General features: G+C 49.9%; 1 protein-coding gene across 2 annotated transcripts in view; it reads left to right on the top strand.

Annotated features, from left to right (window-relative positions):
• Positions 1-15,618: 15,618 nt before the first annotated feature.
• SLC35E2B (solute carrier family 35 member E2B) overlaps positions 15,619-21,951 on the top strand; it is a 17,511-nt gene continuing 11,178 nt past the window's right edge. For both annotated transcript variants that reach the window (XM_066637191.1, XM_066637189.1), the window contains exons 1-5: positions 15,619-16,093; positions 17,032-17,167; positions 18,896-19,023; positions 19,144-19,264; positions 19,442-19,495. In XM_066637191.1, the coding sequence (XP_066493288.1) occupies positions 15,751-16,093; positions 17,032-17,167; positions 18,896-19,023; positions 19,144-19,264; positions 19,442-19,495 (782 nt within the window). In that variant the 5' untranslated portion in view covers positions 15,619-15,750. The remainder of the gene's footprint in view (positions 16,094-17,031; positions 17,168-18,895; positions 19,024-19,143; positions 19,265-19,441; positions 19,496-21,951) is intronic.

Here is a 21,951-nt window from a genome sequence, read left to right as displayed (position 1 = left end):
GGCCAAACTGTTCAGCCCAGGCTGGTCCAGGGGGAGGAGAGAGACTCTGCTGTTGCCTCAACTGGACTAGAATCTTGGAGGGGGTCTTAAAAAACATGGATGGGAAAAATGGCTATGTGGCTCCCATTTGCTGCTGTCTCTGCTTGGTTTTGGGCGTCATTGCAGGGTCTTGGGGGCTTCAACCCCCTAATCCTGTTGCCGCTTCCTTCCACTGGACTAGAAATTTGAGTTTTCTATTCAAAAAGTGAGTCATGAAGGAGACTGAACACAGGAGCTTCCCCCACATGCGGCAACCCTAGATCCACAGCCAAAAATTTAAAAAATGGAGGTGCATTGTGGATTTCAGGAAAGGGAGTTAATTGCACTCTGTACATGCTCACAAGTACATTCACCCTGAGATGCCTGATTTGAAGCAGTAAAAAGTGGTAACCTGATTTTAATCCATGAGCTCCACGATCTATTGATTAGGCTGCAATCCTAGGCTCACTAAAAAAATTGGGCAGGGTTCTTGTGCATTCCCAGGAATTAATTCCCAGAGTTAATTGCACTCTGAACATGACCAGAGGCACAATCATCTTGAGACACCGGATTTGAAGGAGTACACAAAGTGGTAACCAGAGCCTAGTCCTGAGCCCTGGCACCTGTCAGTCCCCTTAGTGCTGCAATCCTAGTCCCACTAAGGAATGAAGGGGCCTTGTAGATTCTCAGAAGGGAAGTCAGTTGCACTCTGTACATGCCCAGAGACACAATCATCTTGAGACACCAGATTTGAAGGAGTATATAAAGTGGTACAACCACCGGGTAGATGGGACTCGTCAGCTTGGAAAGGCAGCTCATCTGAGAGAAAGAAAACTCTGATCCCAAACCTCCACTGCCTTGTGGCTACATCCAGTTATGGAAAAGGCTTCAGGAGTCAACCTCAAGGCAAATCTGGAGCCGGAGTCCCTGAGGCAGTTCATGGCTCAACACAGTCACGTTCTGGCAACTCCTGCGACGCCGCTGGAACCAACCGTATTGGCCTCTGCCTTTCCATTGGACCATTTCAGCGACGTGGAGAGAGGGGATTTGCTGCATGGGTAACAGCCTATCCTCCATACCTACTTTACCCAGGCTTCGCGCACTGGAGAGGACACTGTTCCAGAATCACCATTCAGAGCGTGACACCATGGTCTTCCGAGACTGAAGGATGCCAACACACACATAAAGTGGTAACCAGAGCCTAGGCGTGAGCCCTGGCACCCGTCAGTCTCCTTAGTGCTGCAATCCTAGTTCCACTAAGGAATGAAGGGGCCTTGTGGATTCTCAGAAGGGAAGTCAGTTGCACTCTGTACATGCCCAGAGACACTATCACCAAGAGACAATAGATTTGAAGGAGTACACAAAGTGGTAACCCTTTAGGGCTGCAATCCTAGACCCACTAAGGAATGAAAGGGCTTTGCAGAGTCTCAGAAGGGGGAGCCAGTCGCACTCTGCGCATGCTCAGAGGCGCAATCGTCCTGAGATGCCAGATTTGGGAAGGGCAAAGCGCGAGCCCCTGCACCTCTCGTGCCAGTCGGCAGAGAGCCTTCCAGGGAGTCCATTCGGATTGACTCCGGAGCGAGAAGGGGCGGGGCGGAGGGCTGAGCCTTGCTCCGCCCACGCCGAGGAGGAGCCCTCTGCACAGGGGCGGGCGCGCAGGCAGGATCATGGCTGCGGAGGAAGGAGCTGCAGCCCAGCGGGCGGCCGGAGCAGGTGGGTGTGTCGGGGGCTGCTGTGCAGGTGCGCCCCGGGGTGGCTGCGGGGGTGGGCGCCGTGCACGGCCAGGGGCTGCAAGGGCCCGATCCCTGCATGCACTGCTTGCATTTTCCAGCAGAGAGCTGGCAGGAGTGGCCCAAGAGGGACCTTGGCAAGGCTGAGCCCCCGCACTTGTTTCCAGTGCCCGCCTGGCAGGCTTCGCCAACCTTGGCCCCTGCAGCTGTTCCCAGCACCAAGCCTGGGGGCTCTTGCAAAGGCGACCCATGCACAGCTTAGCCCCCCCCCATCCGTCTTCCAGCTCCAGGGCCTGGCAAAGCTGAACCCCAGCACTTGTTTCCAGTGCCCGCCTGGCAGGCTTCGCCAACCTTGGCCCCTGCAGCTGTTCCCAGCACCAAGCCTGGGGGCTCTTGCAAAGGCGACCCATGCACAGCTTAGCCCCCCCCCATCCGTCTTCCAGCTCCAGGGCCTGGCAAGGCTGAGCCCCAGCACTTGTTTCCAGTGCCCGCCTGGCAGGCTTCGCCAACCTTGGCCCCTGCAGCTGTTCCCAGCACCAAGCCTGGGGGCTCTTGCAAAGGCGACCCATGCACAGCATAGCCCCCCCCCATCGCTCTTCCAGCTCCAGGGCCTGGCAAAGCTGAGCCCCAGCACTTGTTTCCAGTGCCCGCCTGGCAGGCTTCGCCAACCTTGGCCCCTGCAGCTGTTCCCAGCACCAAGCCTGGGGGCTCTTGCAAAGGCGACCCATGCACAGCTTAGCCCCTCCCCCATCCCTCTTCCAGCTCCAGGGCCTGGCAAAGCTGAGCCCCAGCACTTGTTTCCAGTGCCCGCCTGGCAGGCTTCGCCAACCTTGGCCCCTGCAGCTGTTCCCAGCACCAAGCCTGGGGGCTCTTGCAAAGGCGACCCATGCACAGCTTAGTCTCCCCCCCCATCCCTCTTCCAGCTCCAGGGCCTGGCAAAGCTGAGCCCCAGCACTTGTTTCCAGTGCCCGCCTGGCAGGCTTCGCCAACCTTGGTCCCTGCAGCTGTTCCCAGCACCAAGCCTGGGGGCTCTTGCAAAGGCGACCCATGCACAGCTTAGCCTCCCCCCCCATCCCTCTTCCAGCTCCAGGGCCTGGCAAAGCTGAGCCCCAGCACTTGTTTCCAGTGCCCGCCTGGCAGGCTTCGCCAACCTTGGCCCCTGCAGCTGTTCCCAGCACCAAGCCTGGGGGCTCTTGCAAAGGCGACCCATGCACAGCTTAGCCCCCCCCCATCCGTCTTCCAGCTCCAGGGCCTGGCAAAGCTGAGCCCCAGCACTTGTTTCCAGTGCCCGCCTGGCAGGCTTTGCCAACCTTGGCCCCTGCAGCTGTTCCCAGCACCAAGCCTAGGGCTCTTGCGAAAGCCACCCATGCACAGCTTAGCCCTCTTTCCAGCACCAGGCATGGGCAGGGCCTTGCAAAAGGGGCACTGGCAAGGCTCTGCCCCAGCACTTGTTTTTATTGCCAAGCTGGCACCGATCCCCAAAGTGAACATAAGAACAGCCCCACTGGATCAGGCCAGAGGCCCATCCAGTCCAGCTTCCTGTATCTCACAGCAGCCCACCAAATGCCCCAGGGAGCACACCAGGTAACAAGAGACCTGCAAGGCTTCCTGGGAATTGTAGTTAAGAACATAAAAACAGCCCCACTGGTTCAGGCCATAGGCCATCTAGTGCAGCTTCCTGTATCTCACAGCGGCCCACCAAATGCCCCAGGGAGCACACCAGATAACAAGAGACCTGCAAGGCTTCCTGGGAATTGTAGTTAAGAACATAAAAACAGCCCCACTGGTTCAGGCCATAGGCCATCTAGTGCAGCTTCCTGTATCTCACAGCGGCCCACCAAATGCCCCAGGGAGCACACCAGGTAACAAGAGACCTGCAAGGCTTCCTGGGAATTGTAGTTAAGAACATAAAAACAGCCCCACTGGTTCAGGCCAAAGGCCCATCTAGTCCAGCTTCCTGTATCTCACAGCGGCCCACCAAATGCCCCAGGGAGCACACCAGATAACAAGAGACCTGCATCCTGGTGCCCTCCCTTGCATCGGACATAGCCCATTTCTAAAATCAGGAGGTTGCGCATACACATCATACTTTTGTATGTATGCGCATGTACGGGCTTGTACCCCGGAATAGATTTTTCCTCCAGAAACTTGTCCAATCCCCTTTTAAAGGCGTCCAGGCCAGTCACTATCACCACATCCTGTGGCAAAGAGTTCCACAGACCAACCACACGCTGAGTAAAGAAATATTTTCTTTTGTCTGTTCTAACTCTCCCAACACTCAATTTTAGTGGATGTCTAAAAGTGGATGAGTGGTGCTGAGATTCATGCATGGGCCCAAGCTTTCAATTCTTTGCTCCCAAGTCGGTCATTTTGTGGTGCCTATGGGCACGTGCAGAGTGCATTTAGATTCTTTTCGGGGAATATGCAATTTTTATTAAAAAGAAAAAAAAGAATGAAGTTTTATAAGCTGCCTTTTCTCCTCCAGAAAGGCAGTAGAAACCACCCACAGCAACTTTTGTACTGCTCTCCTCCTGTCCTTCCTCCAAGGAGCTCTGGGAAATGTCCCTGATCTCTACCCATATTACTGGTGCAAGAACCCTGTGAGTTATTTTATACTGGGAGGCAGAGATTGGTCCAAAATTAACCAGTGAGCCTTGTGGCTGGAGGGGATTTGAACCTGGATCCTGCTGGCTATCCTAGCCCAGCACTCTATTCACTGCACCTCTCGACTGAGTTGAAAGAGGGAATTGATGGGATTTGAATCCGGTACTCCTTTGGCCTAGCTTAACACTGTAACCACTACAACATAATCAACAGAGTTGAGTGAGGGAGTTCTGGGGGGCTATGACTATCTGATTTTTATTTTTACACCTAACTACCCCAGTACCCTGTTTCCAATGGAGCACAGCCAGAGAGCTCCAGATCCCTGATGTAAAGGAAGATGGAGGGCAAAATGGGTGCAGTACCTAGAAATTAGCGATGACACCCTTCTCCTCTCTTCACCCTTTTATTCAGGGTAAGGCTGAGATTGGACTGGGGAGAGGTCATGTTTGCTGCCGTCTCTCAAAGCTAGAGAGCCCAGACTGAAGGAGGCCTCTTGGGAAAATGTTCCCTCCGAGTTAACAAAGAGGCCCCAAATCCAGGGTTCATCTTAAAATCAATAAGCAGAGGATTAAGGCCCTTTCTAGGAGAACTAGCCTAGCCTAGCCTAGACGCCTTTAAAAAGGGATTGGACAAGTTTCTGGAGGAAAAATCCATTATGGGGTACAAGCCATGATGTGTATGCGGAACCTCCTGATTTTAGAAATGGGTTAAGTCAGAATGCCAGATGCAGGGGAGGGCACCAGGATGAGGTCTCTTGTTATCTGGTGTGCTCCCTGGGGCATTTGGTGGGCCGCTGTGAGATACAGGAAGCTGGACTAGATGGGCCTGTGGCCTGATCCAGTGGGGCTGTTCTTATGTAACTTGGCAACTTGCTTCCTCCTGCCTGCAGGTGGGTAAACAGAAGAATAAAAGAGGTTTATAAACAGACAGAAAGATACACAATGGAAAGACTCACAGGATAAAAACAAGGCACTGATCATCTATCTAGTCCAGTGGTTCTCAAAATTTTTAGCACTGGGACCCACTTTTTTAGAATGACAATCTGTCAGGACCCACCAGAAGTGATGTAATTCATCCAGAAGTGATATCATGGCTGGAAGTGATAGCATTGATTTGGGTTTCAAACCTAAGCTGCAATCAGCCAAAGGTCCCATTACACAATGCGCTCATGCTGTTATTTTGCTTCGCTGGAATTCAGACATTCCAGCTCAGAAGTCCTGCTTTGATCCTTCAGATTTGGATTCGTCTCCAACACAGACTTCTCCAGTTATATAACTCTTCCTCCCTTTCCAGCATCCCATCTTTCCACCTATTCAGGGCAAAGCACCAGGCCTCTCTCCCACCACAAGTCTGTCCTGCCCAAAATCTCTGTATTTTCAATGGCGGCTGAGCTAAGTGCTACGTGACCCACCTGAAATTGGCTCGTGACCCACCTAGTGGGTCCCAATCCACAGTATGAGAAATGTGAATCTAGTCAGAAAAGGCAGAGGAGGTGCTGAAGGCATGCAAAGATTCTAAAAGGCAAGCATTAAATAGAGCTACCCAACATGACTCCTCTGGATATTTCTCTTATCCTAACTCATGCTGTGATGGGACCTGATCAATGCTCAATGCCATCCTTGGAGCATCAAATGCTTCCAACATTGGATCTAAGGGTGCTAAACAGCTATCACCTGTGGCTTTTGGTCCATGGGATCATCTGTACCCTTGAATTTCCTGCTCCCGGTAATCAGTCCAGCTTCAGTCCAACCCATTAAGAGCCCCATTAGGCTAATCCAAGCAGTCCATTCAGGAGCCTGCAGAGTAGGTCACGCCCATCAGCAGCCATTTGCCTTCCTGAGCTTTTGTAAACTCACCTGGGAAGGCCAGCCCCCTTTCAATCAGGAAGGAAGGAGGGAGGAGGAGCCAGCCAGGAGTATAAAGCTAGGCGGGCCATTGCGTGAGGCTCTCTGCAGATGCGTGTGGCCTCTGGGAACCCAGTGCCTCGGGAACTAAGTGCCAGGTAAGGCACGAGAGTTTAGCATCTGGGCGAGTTCAGCAGCAGGGCGAGGAGGCCAGGGCCCCATACACTGCCCTTCCTCTTCCCTTGAGAAAAGGGCTGCTATCCAGTGTATGGTTTTTAAAAGGACCCCTAAATAAAACAACAACAACAACAACAACAACAACAACAACAACAAAGCTATGCAGTCAGACAGCCAGCAGCAGGGTGGGGGCTATCCAGTGTTCTGCATCGAGTGCCACATGTATGATTATATGCCTCTGGGGCATAAGTCATGGGTGTGTCCTCGGTGCAAGGAGCTCCAGGCTCTCAGGGAACGCGTCCGCTCCCTTGAAGCCTTGGTGGCCGACCTGGAGAAGCGCAGGCAGCCAGAGGAGGACCGTGGGGAGACTTCCGGGGACGATCAGGCTTCGTCCCAACCTCAGGCGTGCAGCTCCTCGGCTGCCCGGGTGGGAAGTCTCGGGACTGGAGGACGTCATCCTGGAGAGGAGGGAAACAATCCCCCCGGGGGGACCCCTTCTCCAGGGGATGGGCCCGTATCCGAACGCACTCGGGATACTCCTCGGCGGGAGGGGGGTCGGGGGCTTCTTGTAGTGGGGGATTCGATTATTAGAAACATAGAGAGGGGGGTTTGCGAGGGATGTGAGGACCGCATGGTGACTTGCCTGCCTGGTGCGAAGGTTGCGGACATCACTTCTCGTCTAGACAGGCTGGTAGACAGTGCTGGGGGAGAGGTAGCGGCTGTGGTGCATGTCGGCACCAACGACGTGGGCAAGTGTAGCTGGGAGGTCCTGGAGGCCAAATTTAGGCTTTTAGGCAGGAAGCTGAAAGCCAGGACCTCAAAGGTAGCGTTCTCTGACGTGCTACCTGTTCCACGCGCAGGGCCAGCTAGGCAGGCGGAGATCAGGGGTCTCAATGCGTGGATGAGACGGTGGTGTAGGGAGGAGGGGTTTAGATTCGTTAGGCACTGGGGAACGTTTTGGGACAAGCGGGGCCTGTACAAGAGGGACGGGCTCCATTTGAACCAGAATGGAACCAGACTGCTGGCGCATAACATTAAAAAGGTGGCAGAGCAGCTTTTAAACTGATCCCTGGGGGAAGGCCGACAGGAGCCGAGGGGCATCCGGTTCGGGACTCCTCATCCCTATGGGATGAGGATGGGGAGGTTAGAGAACAACAAGACAAAGGCAGGGTAGGAGAAGAAATTGGGAAAGGTAGGGAGATGGGATGTGATAGACGGTTTGGCACAATGAGAGGATTCGGGGACAAAGGAGCGAATAAGCAGCCCATCCTGGGGCATTCCGTGTATAAATGCTTTTATGCGAATGCCCGAAGTCTACGAGCAAAGGTGGGAGAACTGGAATGTCTGGTGACAAGGGAAAATATTGACATAGTGGGCATAACGGAAACCTGGTGGAATGCGGAGAATCAGTGGGATACCGCAATCCCGGGCTATAAACTCTACAGGAGGGACAGGCAGGGGCGTGTTGGAGGTGGGGTGGCCCTTTATGTTAAGGAAGGGATAGAATCCAGCAAAGTAGAGATTGAAGGTGGGTCCGACTCCACCGTTAAATTACCAGGCTTGTGCAGCGATGTAATACTGGGGGCGTGCTATCGTCCTCCAGACCAGAAATCTGATGGGGACCTTGAAATGAGGAAACAGATCAGGGAGGTGACAAGGAGGGACAGGGTTGTAATCATGCGGGACTTCAATTATCCTCATATTGACTGGGTCAATTTGTGTTCTGGTCACGATAAGGAAACCGGATTTCTTGACGTGCTAAATGACTGTGGCTTAGATCAGCTAGTCACGGAGCCCACCAGAGGACAGGTGACTCTGGATTTAATTTTGTGCGGTACGCAGGACCTGGTTAGAGATGTAAACGTTACTGAGCCATTGGGGAACAGTGATCATGCTGCGATCCGTTTTGACGTGCACGTTGGGGGAAGAATACCAGGCAAATCTCTAACAAAAACCCTTGACTTCCAACGGGCGGACTTCCCTCAAATGAGGAGGCTGGTTAGAAGGAGGTTGAAAGGGAGGGTAAAAAGAGTCCAGTCTCTCCAGAGTGCATGGAGGCTGCTTAAAACAACAGTAATAGAGGCCCAGCAGAGGTGTATACCGCAAAGAAAGAAGGGTTCCACTAAATCCTGGAGAGTGCCCGCATGGCTAACCAGCCAAGTTAGAGAGGCTGTGAAGGGCAAGGAAGCTTCCTTCCGTAAATGGAAGTCTTGCCCTAATGAGGAGAATAAAAAGGAACATAAACTGTGGCAAAAGAAATGTAAGAAGGTGATATGGGAGGCCAAGAGAGACTATGAGGAACGCATGGCCAGCAACATTAAGGGGAATAATAAAAGCTTCTTCAAATATGTTAGAAGCAGGAAACCTGCCAGAGAAGCGGTTGGCCCTCTGGATGGTGAGGGAGGGAAAGGGGAGATAAAAGGAGACTTAGAGATGGCAGAGAAATTAAATGAGTTCTTTGCATCTGTCTTCACGGCAGAAGACCTCGGGCAGATACCGCTGCCGGAACGGCCCCTCCTGACCGAGGAGTTAAGTCAGATAGAGGTTAAAAGAGAAGATGTTTCAGACCTCATTGATAAATTAAAGATCAATAAGTCACCGGGCCCTGATGGCATCCACCCAAGGGTTATTAAGGAATTGAAGAATGAAGTTGCAGATCTCTTGACTAAGGTATGCAACTTGTCCCTCAAAACGGCCACGGTGCCAGAAGATTGAAGGATAGCAAATGTCACGCCTATTTTTAAAAAGGGAAAGAGGGGGGACCCGGGAAACTATAGGCCGGTCAGCCTAACATCCATACCGGGTAAGATGGTGGAATGCCTCATCAAAGATAGGATCTCAAAACACATAGACGAACAGGCCTTGCTGAGGGAGAGTCAGCATGGCTTCTGTAAGGGTAAGTCTTGCCTCATGAACCTTATAGAATTCTTTGAAAAGGTCAACAGGTATGTGGATGCGGGAGAACCCGTGGACATTATATATCTGGACTTTCAGAAGGCGTTTGACACGGTCCCTCACCAAAGGCTACTGAAAAAACTCCACAGTCAGGGAATTAGGGGACAGGTCCTCTCATGGATTGAGAACTGGTTGGAGGCCAGGAAGCAGAGAGTGGGTGTCAATGGGCAATTTTCACAATGGAGAGAGGTGAAAAGCGGTGTGCCCCAAGGATCTGTCCTGGGACCGGTGCTTTTCAACCTCTTTATAAATGACCTGGAGACAGGGTTGAGCAGTGAAGTGGCTAAGTTTGCAGACGACACCAAACTTTTCCGAGTGGTAAAGACCAGAAGTGATTGTGAGGAGCTCCAGAAGGATCTCTCCAGACTGGCAGAATGGGCAGCAAAATGGCAGATGCGCTTCAATGTCAGTAAGTGTAAAGTCATGCACATTGGGGCAAAAAATCAAAACTTTAGATATAGGCTGATGGGTTCTGAGCTGTCTGTGACAGATCAGGAGAAAGATCTTGGGGTGGTGGTGGACAGGTCGATGTAAGTGTCGACCCAATGTGCGGCGGCAGTGAAGAAGGCCAATTCTATGCTTGGGATCATTAGGAAGGGTATTGAGAACAAAACGGCTAATATTATAATGCCGTTGTACAAATCTATGGTAAGGCCACACCTGGAGTATTGTGTCCAGTTCTGGTCGCCGCATCTCAAAAAAGACATAGTGGAAATGGAAAAGGTGCAAAAGAGAGCGACTAAGATGATTACGGGGCTGGGGCACCTTCCGTATGAGGAAAGGCTACGGCGTTTGGGCCTCTTCAGCCTAGAAAAGAGACGCCTGAGGGGGGACATGATTGAGACATACAAAATTATGCAGGGGATGGACAGAGTGGATAGGGAGATGCTCTTTACACTCTCACATAATACCAGAACCAGGGGACATCCACTAAAATTGAGTGTTGGGCGGGTTAGGACAGACAAAAGAAAATATTTCTTTATTCAGCGTGTGGTCGGTCTGTGGAACTCCTTGCCACAGGATGTGGTGCTGGCGTCTAGCCTAGACGCCTTTAAAAGGGGATTGGACAAGTTTCTGGAGGAAAAATCCATTATGGGTTACAAGCCATGATGTGTATGCGCAACCTCCTGATTTTAGGAATGGGTTAAGTCAGAATGCCAGATGTAGGGGAGGGCACCAGGATGAGGTCTCTTATTATCTGGTGTGCTCCCTGGGGCATTTGGTAGGCCGCTGTGAGATACAGGAAGCTGGACTAGATGGGCCTATGGCCTGATCCAGTGGGGCTGTTCTTATGTTCTTATGGCCCAATAAGCTGGTTCCAAGCCAAATTGTTTGTTTAGTGGTCAGCTGGCTAACAAGAAGAAAATGCTCAAATTACAACTGAGAACCAACTGGGCAAACCTGGCTTCTGGCTTTAAATGACTAGAGCAGGGGTCTCTAAACCTTTTGGCCAAAGGGCTGCATCAGATAAGCAGGTACAGTGTCGAGGGCCAGAAAAAAATTAAATAATAAAATTTAAATAAATACATTAGAGATGGAACTTAGACGAATTAATAAATGAATGGGATCAAATGCCCAAGATTTCTCCAAGCACCAGCACAGGCCAAGAAATAAATCACACACTTAAATGGCCCTCATTCCCCCACCCCAGAAGCACAACTCCAGTTGTGTTTGGTCAGCTGGGCCAGAGGCTCTCAGAGGCTGGCCGTGGGCCTGATAGAGACTGGCCTCATCTGGCCCCCAGGCCGGGGTTTGGAGATCCCTGGACTAGAGCATCACAGAAGCCTCTGGGGTCCCCAAATTGGAGGGGGCGGGGAGCGGAAATGAAAGATTTGTCAAAAAGTAGGGAAAGTCTCCAAAGGGAGGAGACCATCCGTGCTGATGTCTCACAACTAGATTTACATAACTTAATGAGCATCTGCCCCAAAAGGGCACTGGTTCTTCAGGTTATGCCACTAGACCAGAAGCACAACCGGGTTGGTGCATGGCGAGACAGAGAAGAGAAACAGTTCCAGACAGGAAAGACGGCGCACTGATTTCCAGATTAAAGAGGTTGCAGCCAGGAGCAAAGAAAAGTTTGACAGCAGAAACTAGTCAGGGCTTGAGCGTGTGATGTGGGGAAAGCATTTTTTGTGGGCACTTGCAAAAGTGTGTCCCTCGAGCGCTTTTCCCTTGACAGCAGCAGTCTGTAACCCAAGCGGGTGCAAGGGGATGGATGGAGGCGTTTTGGAGTGTTAGATAATTGTAAGGTGGAGGAACAAGTCTGAACCGTTTGTTCAAGGAAGCGAGCTGGAAGGACGTTGTCCCGTCCCCTTTGCGCTGAAGTAAAAGGACAAGGAATGTCCAGTTGCGAGCTGGATTTCCGTGGGGGCATTTGGGATCAGGAATGGAAAATGGCTTCCTGTTGGAAGCTCCTATAGGACCCATCGGTGGTGTCCCAGAAGTCCTTATTTTCTGTCATCCATCGCCCTCCCATGGGATTAACCAGAGGTAGTGAAAACCGGGGGTAGTGAAAACCCCTGGGGGCTGGGGATAAGAATAGGCCCTCTGTTTGGCTGTACTTGTCGTAAGAGGCGACTAAACAGCCACCGGGTAGATGGGACTCGTCAGCCTGGGAAGGCAGCTCATCTGAGAGAAGGAAAACTCTGATCCCAAACCTCCACTGCCTTGTGGCTACATCCAGTTATGGAAAAGGCTTCAGGAGTCAACCTCGAGGCAAAATCCGGAGCCGGAGTCCCTGAGGCAGTTCATGGCTGAACACAGTCACGTTCTGGCAACTCCTGCGACGCTGCTGGAACCAACCGGATTGGCCTCTGCCTTTCCATTGGACCATTTCAGCGACGTGGAGAGGGGGGATTTGCTGCCTGGGTAACAGCCTATCCTCCATACCTACTTTACCCAGGCTTCGCGCACTGGAGAGGACACTCTGTTCCAGAACCACCATTCAGAGCGTGACACCATAGTCTTCCGAGACTGAAGGATGCCAACAACAGTGAAAACTGGGTTGGGTTGCCATGCGGTTGTCTCATTCTGCATAAGTGTGCCGGGAGCAAAAGCAGAATTGTAATATTGAAGGGGACCATGGAGGCCATATAGTCTAACCCCTGCTTGGTGCAGGAAATGGAGAGGTAGGGCACCCCCAGCAGATGGCTACCTAGCCTCTACAGGAAGACCTCCAGCAAGGGAGAGCCCCCTGCCCCATATCATATTGCTTTAAAAAAGTTTCAGCTAAAATTTACCCTCATGTAACTTAGGATCTAGCCCTGCTTTCTGGAGCAGCAAAGCTCCAATGAGCCCTTGCCACTTCCTGCGTGACAATATAGCTCTCTGTTGTCCATATTGACTGGCAGCGACTCACCAGTGAACGTGGGATCTTGTGCATGCAGCTCCTGTGTCAGGGAGTTCCGCAGCGAATTGTCGCCTGCAGCCCTTGATCCATATACTGGGATAACCTGCCGAGAGGAGTACAAATCTACATCTCGGTCACGACAGGTCAGAGATTCAAGTACAAAGCTGGCCAGCAGAGCTGTGCAAAGACCTGGCCAAAGGTGACCAACAGATGTGCCCATTTTACAGATGAGGAACAATTAACACAAGGCCAGTCACAGCAGGCAATTTTTTTTTTTTTTGGGTCTTGCCATTTCACATGCTGTTGTACGAGCATGTTGTCACATGCTCCTATTACAACTAAGCGTCTCAGCCTCTTTCCAATCCGCTGCCACTCACTCGGAGATCTCCCAGTTGATGCCAGCCTGCTTCTGCCCATCCCTGCCTGAACTAATATGATCACAAATCATCCCGTTTTCATATCCAACCGGTCCCAAAAGAACAATCAAACCACTTGCCACGACCCCAAGACATCGGTTAGCAACACGCAGCAGTGTTTCACCCTTTCATTTGGGAAGGACACGTAATCACACAAATCAACACAATAGCAACATTGGCAAGGGCTAATTTAGTCATTAAACAGCACTGCTTTAAAACGACAATTGTCCTCTGCCAATATTGAACTTTGGCCCAGCGGGAGATGACTGGATCAGCCTGTCCAGGCGAAGGTCGGTCCGAGTGAGTTTTAAGACTGTTGTTGATCTGTTTTCCTCTGCCTTTTTTCATTGATTCCTTGAAACCTGCCTCTCTTGGGGGGAATAGGGGGGCCCCCTGCCACACTGGCTTGTTGGGGGGGGTCCCCATCTTCCAGGCCTTTAAAAAAATTTTCAGGCCACAATTCTTTTTCCTTGTTTCTGCGTGGTCAAGGGAGATACTCTCTCTCTCTCTCTCTCTCTCTCTCTCTCTGTGTGTGTGTGTGTGTGTGTGTGTTTTCTGGCAGGCAGAGGGAGCAAGGGGATTGCTGAAAGACGTGGCATCGTAGCGCTGGTGTGTGTCACGCACCATCGGGGCTGCGGAAGGAAAAACAGATAAAGGCTTTTAAGGCAGTGGCCTTTCCTTTGCCCTCTTTCTGCGGTTTGCAAAACATCTGGGGGTGATCAAGGTAAATTTTTCATGGCCTCTTAATTAATTTTGCAGGCAGCTCCGACAAGCCCCTTTGGATCTGCTGTGGTTGCCTCTGCTGAAGTTTGCAAGGGGTTTTTCATACTGAGTCAAAGCCAGTTCCTGTCTTGTGTTAAGGCTGCGTTAAATTATTGTAGACAAACTTTGGCGGGTGGGGGGGGAAGGAAGCAACTGTGTGTGTATATAAATTTTCCAACACGCATTTTAAAAAGGGCTTTTGTGTCAGACCTTTCTGCTTGTCATGTAACCCTGATCAAACGAACACCAGCTGGAACTGTTAGCCTTGGGAACCGAAATATTTGATAGTTTGAAACAATTTATTTTGGATTGTTTTCCAAATGCATACAGTGGATTAAAAAATATACCAGCAAATGAAACGTGGGTTGAAAGCAAATTGCCTGGTTGTTACAGCACTGATCTGAAGCTTTCCAGGTTTTGATTCAGGTTCAAAATAACAGGGAGATTTTTGGTTTCAGTTCAGTAGTGGTTCACTGGAGATGGGGGGGGCAGTTTCTGCATCGAGTTTTGGGACCAGGTTTGGTTTCATTTTGACTCCGGTGATGTAGTCACTTTCAAAAAACAAAAAAACACAAAACCCAACTTTAGATTTCTTCAGCAGTGTTTTCTTCTGCCAATTTATCCTACTTTGTGATTTCATTTAAGGATCTTTCTCATTTCACCCCAGACTTTTGGAGTGGGTTGTGACAGCTTTTGAAATGCTTAAAAATGGGAAAAAAATTACAATTTAAAAATTGCTTATAAATATGCAATTGCATAAATATGTCAATTGCAGAGATTACTCAGAAATAAGCCCCACTGTGTTCAACAGTCCCAGAGTAAATATTGCATAGTATTTTAACCCTATTAACATAAGCTACGTACAGACTTTGGGAAAGGCAATGACTTGGACATTAAGGTCCCTGTAGGCCAATGGTTCCCAAAATGTGAGCCGTGAGTTCCCGGGGAACTGTGGAAACCAGTCAGAGGAGCCATGGAATTCTCATAAAAATCTCATCACCCTATATAATGTATGGCAGTGGTTCTTGAACTTTTAGCACCAGGACCCACTTTTTAGAATGAGAATCTGTCAGGACCCACCAGAAGTGATGTCATGGCTAGAAGTGACATCATCAAGCAACAAAATTTTTAACAATCCTAGGCTGCAATCCTATCCCACTTACCCAGGAATAAGTCCCATTTCCTATCATTGTTAAAAGTATATACACGATCACCTGTTAAAAGTACAGATCAGTAACATTTCCTAACTACAGTCACATACTATGGCAGAATCAAGTCTACTACATTAAAAATAAAATATTAAAGTGAATGGGGACCTACCTGAAATTGGCTCGTGACCCACCTAGTGGGTCATGACCTACAGTTTGAGAAACATTGATATATAGGATTGTAGCCCCAATGGGGAGCTGTCGCCAATGGCCCAGTAGGTCAAGGGAACTGCCAGTTGAAAAAGTTTGGGAGTCACTACCCTAGGCAGTTGTCTCATTTTACTTCCTGGTGAACCGGACACTTCTCAACTCAGGTCCTTAGAAAACTGTTTCAAAGGCAGCTCTTGTGGTGATGTTGCTACTCCTTCTGTAGGAAGTCCTGGGGCTCCCTTCCATCCCACTTGCCCTCCAATTTCTTGCTGAAAAGTCAAGCCGTGCAAACTGTGACGTCAAATGTCCATACCTACAGGCATTTAATTTATCTTTTTTCCCTTTCTTTTTGGGGGGAATAAAAACCCTCAAACGCAGCAATTGATTCCAGAAAAAGGATCTGAGCTCAGTTCCAGAAAAAGGATCTGATGTTCTCCGCAAGCTAGAGGAGCGCCAGAGGGCCCTTCTGTGGACCACTGGAGTGAAAGGCTTCACCCTACACATCTGGTCCATGCTTCTGTCCTTGTGGACCTCAAGATGGCTGCCCTGCCCAGCAGCCAGAGCTTGGACAATGCGGCCACCAGCACCGCCGTCTCCTCTCCCCTCCTGGAGGAAAAGCCCAAAAGCAAATTCTTCTTCTTGCCCAGTTCTCTCTTCCATAACCGAAGCGAGAAGTTTGTCATCGCCCGGAGCGACAGCATGCCCGATGAGCACGTCTTGAAGATCACCATCACGGAGACCACCGTCATTGAGTCGGACCTGGGCATCTGGAATTCCCATGCACTCATCTACCTCACTTTGTGGTTCTTCTTCAGCTTTTGCACCCTCTTCCTGAACAAGTACATTCTTTCGCTGCTGGAGGGGGAGCCGAGCATGCTGGGTAATTCCAGTTTTTTTTTTCTCACGGGGTAGTTGGTCAGCCTCCATCTCTGTCCTGTTTGGAAACAGGCAGACATGCGTTGGTCTGAATGCTGCAGCATGTGCAATTGAGTCAGAGGCCTTGGTTGGTATTGTTGACGCTGACTGGCAGCCTCTCCCCCGGGTCTCAGGCAAAGACCAAGATTTGGGGAGAGGTGGTAACATTTTTTGTAAAAATTTCAGAAGAGGAAGTGTGGAGAAGGAGAGGGGTGGGCTAGAACTCTGTTTCCCAACCGGTGGTACAGGTACCACCAGTGGTACTTGAGATGGTGTCTGGTGGTACTCACTGGACACCTGTCGCCTGGCAGCTAGACTAGGAACATGACACAACAAATAGTTGATAGGAGGCTCCAAATCATGCTTTCCACACTCAAAAAAAAACCCTCCTGCCCACCCTGACCCTCTTACTGGTGTTTGTTACATCACATCTGGTCTCCCAACCCGGAAGAAACTGGCAATGATGTCACTGCCAGTGGTACTTCAGATAGGTGGACCACATGAACTGGGGTGGCATAGGATAAATGTTGAGAAACACTGGGCTAGAATGTCACAGATTCTCTCTTCTCTCCACACTTCTGGGTCTGTTCCATTACCCCCTTCCTTTCCAAATCCAGGGAGCGTGGAGGTGAGCAAGTGGAGGCTGGCACCCTTCCCAGTCTACCACCTGAGGTGACAACCTCAGTTGGCCTAATGAATGAGCCGGCCCTGCACCTCTGAATGCCAGTTGCGCAGGGACAAATAACAGGGGAGGGCTGCAGCCTTCACTTCCTGTGGGCTTCCCCGAGGTTCGCTGACTGGGAAACGGGATCATGGACTAGGTGGGCCTGATCCAGCAGAGCTCCTCCTATGGCTTTAAATTCTGATTTATTCTCCCTCCCTCTTGCCTGGCCTTTCGTTTAGGTGCCGTTCAGATGCTCTCCACCACCTTCATCGGCTGTGTCAAAATGTTTGTGCCCTGCTGTCTATACCAGCACAAGCCCCGGCTTTCATACCCTCCCAATTTCATCATGATTATGTTGTTTGTCGGGCTGATGAGGTAAGCCTGTGGAGACCTTCCTGAGAGGCTGCGGCTTTGCGGTTCCCGAACCTGCTTCTCGGTCACGTTTTTCCTCGGACCGCCCCCTCCCACTGGTGGCAGAGGCCAGGAGTTCTGTTATTGCAGACCCTGGTTTTCTTCCCGAGATACCCCGAAAAGGGATTCTTCTTTTAACCGGTGACAAAATGGTCCCCAGCAAAATGAATCAGGCAGCAGATTTTATTTTATCTTGAAATAAGTGTTCCATTTTTTTTTTTTAAATATACAGGCCAACACACATTTTGCTGGCTTAAAAGTTAGACCTATTCCTGGGTATATTTGAGGAGCTGATTCTTAAAATGGCATCAGCTTTGCCCTCTCACCTCTAGTTTCGGAGATTCTTCATAGATGCGTTAGTGAATGTTCAAGCAACTTCCTTGTGAGGAAGTCTACGCCATGTCTTCGTCATGAGGTAGGTAGCTGTTTGAACCATGTGGCTATGCCGTATCTCCGAAACCAGGGCTAGTGGGGCAAAACCGATGCCATTTTTGAAATCAGCACCCCAAATTCATGTAAAACCACCATAAATTTTTTAAAAAGTTTTTCTGCCTCTAAGTTTCGCAGGCCTGTGATACCTGCCTTGTAAGGCTTAGTCTTCAACCTCTAATCTCCCCACTGCCATCCTTTGAAACCTTACAAAGGGTGCAATCCTAACCCCTTATGTCACTGCTTTCCAGCACTGGCATAGCAGTGCCAGTGGTTCATGTGCTGCATCCTGCAATTGGGTGTCACTCATGGAGGCCTCCTCAAAGTAAGGAAATGTTTGTTTCCTTACATCAGAGCTACATTGCCCTTATAAGGGGTTAGGATTGCACCCACAGAGTCCTTTCCAAGTCTGGTTTCTTTAAACAGTATAACGGTAGATGCCCGTTATTCAATCTGGGACATGTTGCCTGCAAAGCATGTTCTCTACCACTAGGGATGTGATGTTGTTTTTAAACCATTATTATAATTAATATAGCACCATACTGTTGGCAACCTTCAGTCTCGAAAGACTCTGGTATCGCGCTCTGAATGGTGGTTCAGGCACAGCGTCTAGTGTGGCTGAAAAGGCCAATTCAGGAGTGACAATCCCTTCCACACCGGGAGCAAGTGCAGTCTGTCTCTGGTCTGTCTCCCTGGCTATGGGCCTTCCTTCTTTGCCTCTTAGCCTCAGACTGTTGGCCGAGTGTCTCTTCAAACTGGGAAAGGCCATGCTGCACAGCCTGCCTCCAAGCGGGCCGCTCAGAGGCCAGGGTTTCCCACCTGTTGAGGTCCACTCCTTCTGTTGCCTGGTGCAGAGTTGTCGATCTGCTAGTCGGTTTTCACCCTAAACCCCACACACCCCATTAGGTTAACGGACCGTGGCGAGGCAACACCTTACTGGCTGGGGACTGCCCAGCTTAAGGCGGGCGGTAGCTGCCCAATGAGATGCAGTGATCTCTCCCACAGTCGGAAACAGCCCCTGGCATCATGCTCTATGCCAATCGAGCAAAGACTTATAATATAGCACCATGCAAGAGCATATTGCCCTTTGCAAAGAATGAGAAGGCAGATATCTGCCCCAAGCAGCTTACAGTCTCAAAGGTGACGCAACAGAGGAGGGGCAGGACATGGAGGTAGGGGGTGACCTGGAGAAGAACATGCAACGGTTTGCTTTAATGATGACACGTGTCTCATCTCGAGTGCCATTTCTTTGTCCTTCCTTAGGTTTGCGACGGTGGTCTTGGGCCTTGTCAGCCTGAAAAACGTCGCAGTTTCCTTCGCCGAGACGGTGAAAAGCTCTGCGCCCATCTTCACCGTCATCATGTCCCGCATGATTTTAGGGGAATACACTGGTGAGTGTCGCAGAAACGAAGAAGGGTGTTTCTTACTGAACAGCAGACATAGGCAGGGAACTGGTTTGTTTTAATCGGTGCCTTTTGTCTTTTTCTCCCCCTTCCCTCCGATCCACTCAGGACTGCTTGTGAACCTCTCTCTCGTCCCTGTCATGGGAGGACTTGCTCTGTGCACTGCCACGGAACTCAGCTTCAACGTCCTCGGCTTCTCAGCGGCATTGTCGACAAACATCATGGACTGGTAGGTTCTCTGGAGGCCGTGCTTGGAGATAGGGGTGTGTCGTAGCTGTTTGCAGAGATTCTCAATGTTTTGGTGCTGTCCCTTAAACCCCCCCTTTCACCCCAAGATCAAAGTACTGTTTTCATGACGTATCTGTTCTATATTTGATCAGTATCAATGTCTCCTCTTTCTTTGCAGCCTGCAAAATGTCTTCTCCAAGAAACTGCTTAGCGGAGACAAGTACCGATTCTCGTATGTACCTGCCATATTCCAGAATACATTATATGCTATTTGATTTTAGTGTGTGGGAGGGGGAACACCAGGTTCAAGGCCGCACAGGGACTGCCAGTTCAATAATGGGTTCAAGTGGACTTGGTCTGCCCATTTTGCATACAATCGGATTAAAATCTTTTAAGAAAGAGCCAAGAGGAAGCCCCTGGCAGGGAGACCAAAGGAGTTTGAGCTGTAATTGCCTAATAAGGAAGAATGGAAAGGTAGGTCTTTGGAAGGACTGGGGAAATCCAGTTTTACAACAGGAGAGAATGAGTCCTGTGTGGGACTTTGGAGGAGGGGGCTGTAACTCAGGGGTTAGAGAACCTGCTTTGATGTCTAAAGTCCCCAGTTCAATTCCTGACAGCATTTACATGTAGGGTTGGAAAATACCTCCCCTCCCCATCTGAAACCCTGACATGTCACTTCCAGTTGGTGCAGACAGTAATGAGCTAGGTTCTCCCAGAATCTGACTGTGTATTAAGGCAACTTCCTATGTGCTTCCGGTTACGATCACAAAATACAAAGACAAGGAAATTGAAATTCAGTGCCTTCGGGGAAAGAAAACAACCACCACCATTGGTTGTTTTAGCAGGTATTACTGACCAGGTTCTTAAACCCTTCAGTAGAGTTTGAACTAGTAGGCACCCAAAAATCCCAGTCCAAACATCTGAGGAGCAGTGACAGCATAATGATGATGATAGATTTAGTATGATAAAAGAGTGTTAATATGATTGAATTGTAATAATGCCATAATAATAATAAATTGGGTTCCCCTCATTCAAACAGTGCCTGCCTTCTCTCTTCCCCTTATGTGACATTTTGACAATGACAATGCTTTTTGATCCATCGCCCAGGGCTATGTAATCTTTATAGCGTTACAGGACTGTAATCGGATAGAATGCAGCACTGCTGGAGTTATTTTCGGGATGAACTGGCTCAGGTTACATCAATTTGACCCCAGGGTGCAGTGGACTCTTTTCGACACATTCCCCATCCAGGTTTTGCTTTTCCAACATAGTAAAAATGGGAAACAAGGCAGAGAACTCTAGCGTAGGTGGGGGAAAGTTGAAAGTGTGTGGTTACAAGGAGGCTGCAGTCCTGCATACACTTATGCAAGAGCAAGGCCCCTTGAATGTGGTGTGACAGGCTGCCAAGCAAACACACACAGGGTTGTGCTGTGAGTCTCTTGCTTCAGGTTACAAGTTGTCGCAAGTTACCTGTTGAAGATGAAACAACAAAGAGTCTCGTGACACCTTAAAGCAGGGATTTTCAACCTTTTTCATCTCAGGGCACACTGACAAGGCACTAAAATGGTCAAGGCACACCACCAGGTTTTTGAGAATTGACAAGGCACACCGTGCCTCCAGTGGAGACTCACATCTCCCATTGGCCCTATTAATAAATGACCTTCACCCCAAATTCCTGTGGCACACCTGTGGACCACTTGCGGCACACCATTGTGCCATGGCACAGTGGTTGAAAATGGCTGCCTTAAAGACTAGCATAATTTTCTCAATGGATGGATGAAGTGAAACCCACTATACACGTGTGTATATGTGTACATGTGTGTTTTTGCATATAAGCCCACACGTATGTGCACATACTGGGTCCCTGAATTATGGATGACCGTGTTGGTGCTTTTCAGAGGAGTGAAAGTGCTGGTCTGGCAAGACCCAGCTGTTTCGATTTATGTACATTCCGCTTCCAGATAAACCTCCGAAGCAGAACTGATACTTATCTTGGGGACTTGGTGTATGTAAACACGCAGGTGCACTTGCGTTCAGGTGGAGGGGAAAGAATGAAAATAGCAGCACCGAAAGCAAGAGGAAATGCAGAAGGTCCAATTTTGTGGCAAGCTTAAAAGTACACCTGATAAGCTTGGTGACGATCAAGGGCTGAGCCGTGCAGTGAAGGTGTCAAAGCTTGTTATGCTTTCTAATTCAGTGGCTTCTGACTCTGATCTCCCTTTGAAGTGCTTCGGTTGGAGAAGATGAGTGCTTCTGCTTTTGCTATCTGTTATAAAGCTGGTGATTGATGTGGTTCGGGTGTGCAGGGAGTGTTGAAACCAGTGGCCAGGTTCAGAGTGTGGCTGAGCAAGCCAGGAACTCTCTTACGAAAGTGTATATGGTGAAGGGGAGAGTGAAGCTCACAGGTCATTCCTGATCGAGCAAACCGTGGTTTGTTGACGCAGGAGAGTGACGTCTGAACTAGGCCACTATCTTTCGGTCTAGCCTACCTCACAGGTATGTTGTGATGATTAAGAGAGGGGGCACCATGTGTTTCCCTTTTGTTCCTTGAGGAAAGGATAGGACATATTTTTTTCTCTCACCTTTTGATCGCACTTCCTCCAAGGAGCTCAGGGTGGTGTATATGGTTCCTTCCCTTCTTTTGTCCTCACTACAACCTTGTGAGATGGGTGAGACCGAGAGAGTGTG

Source organism: Tiliqua scincoides, chromosome 9 (assembly GCF_035046505.1).
Source record: "Tiliqua scincoides isolate rTilSci1 chromosome 9, rTilSci1.hap2, whole genome shotgun sequence".
Classification (NCBI taxonomy): Eukaryota; Metazoa; Chordata; class Lepidosauria; order Squamata; family Scincidae; genus Tiliqua; species Tiliqua scincoides.
This window is presented reverse-complemented; position numbering and strand designations above follow the sequence as displayed.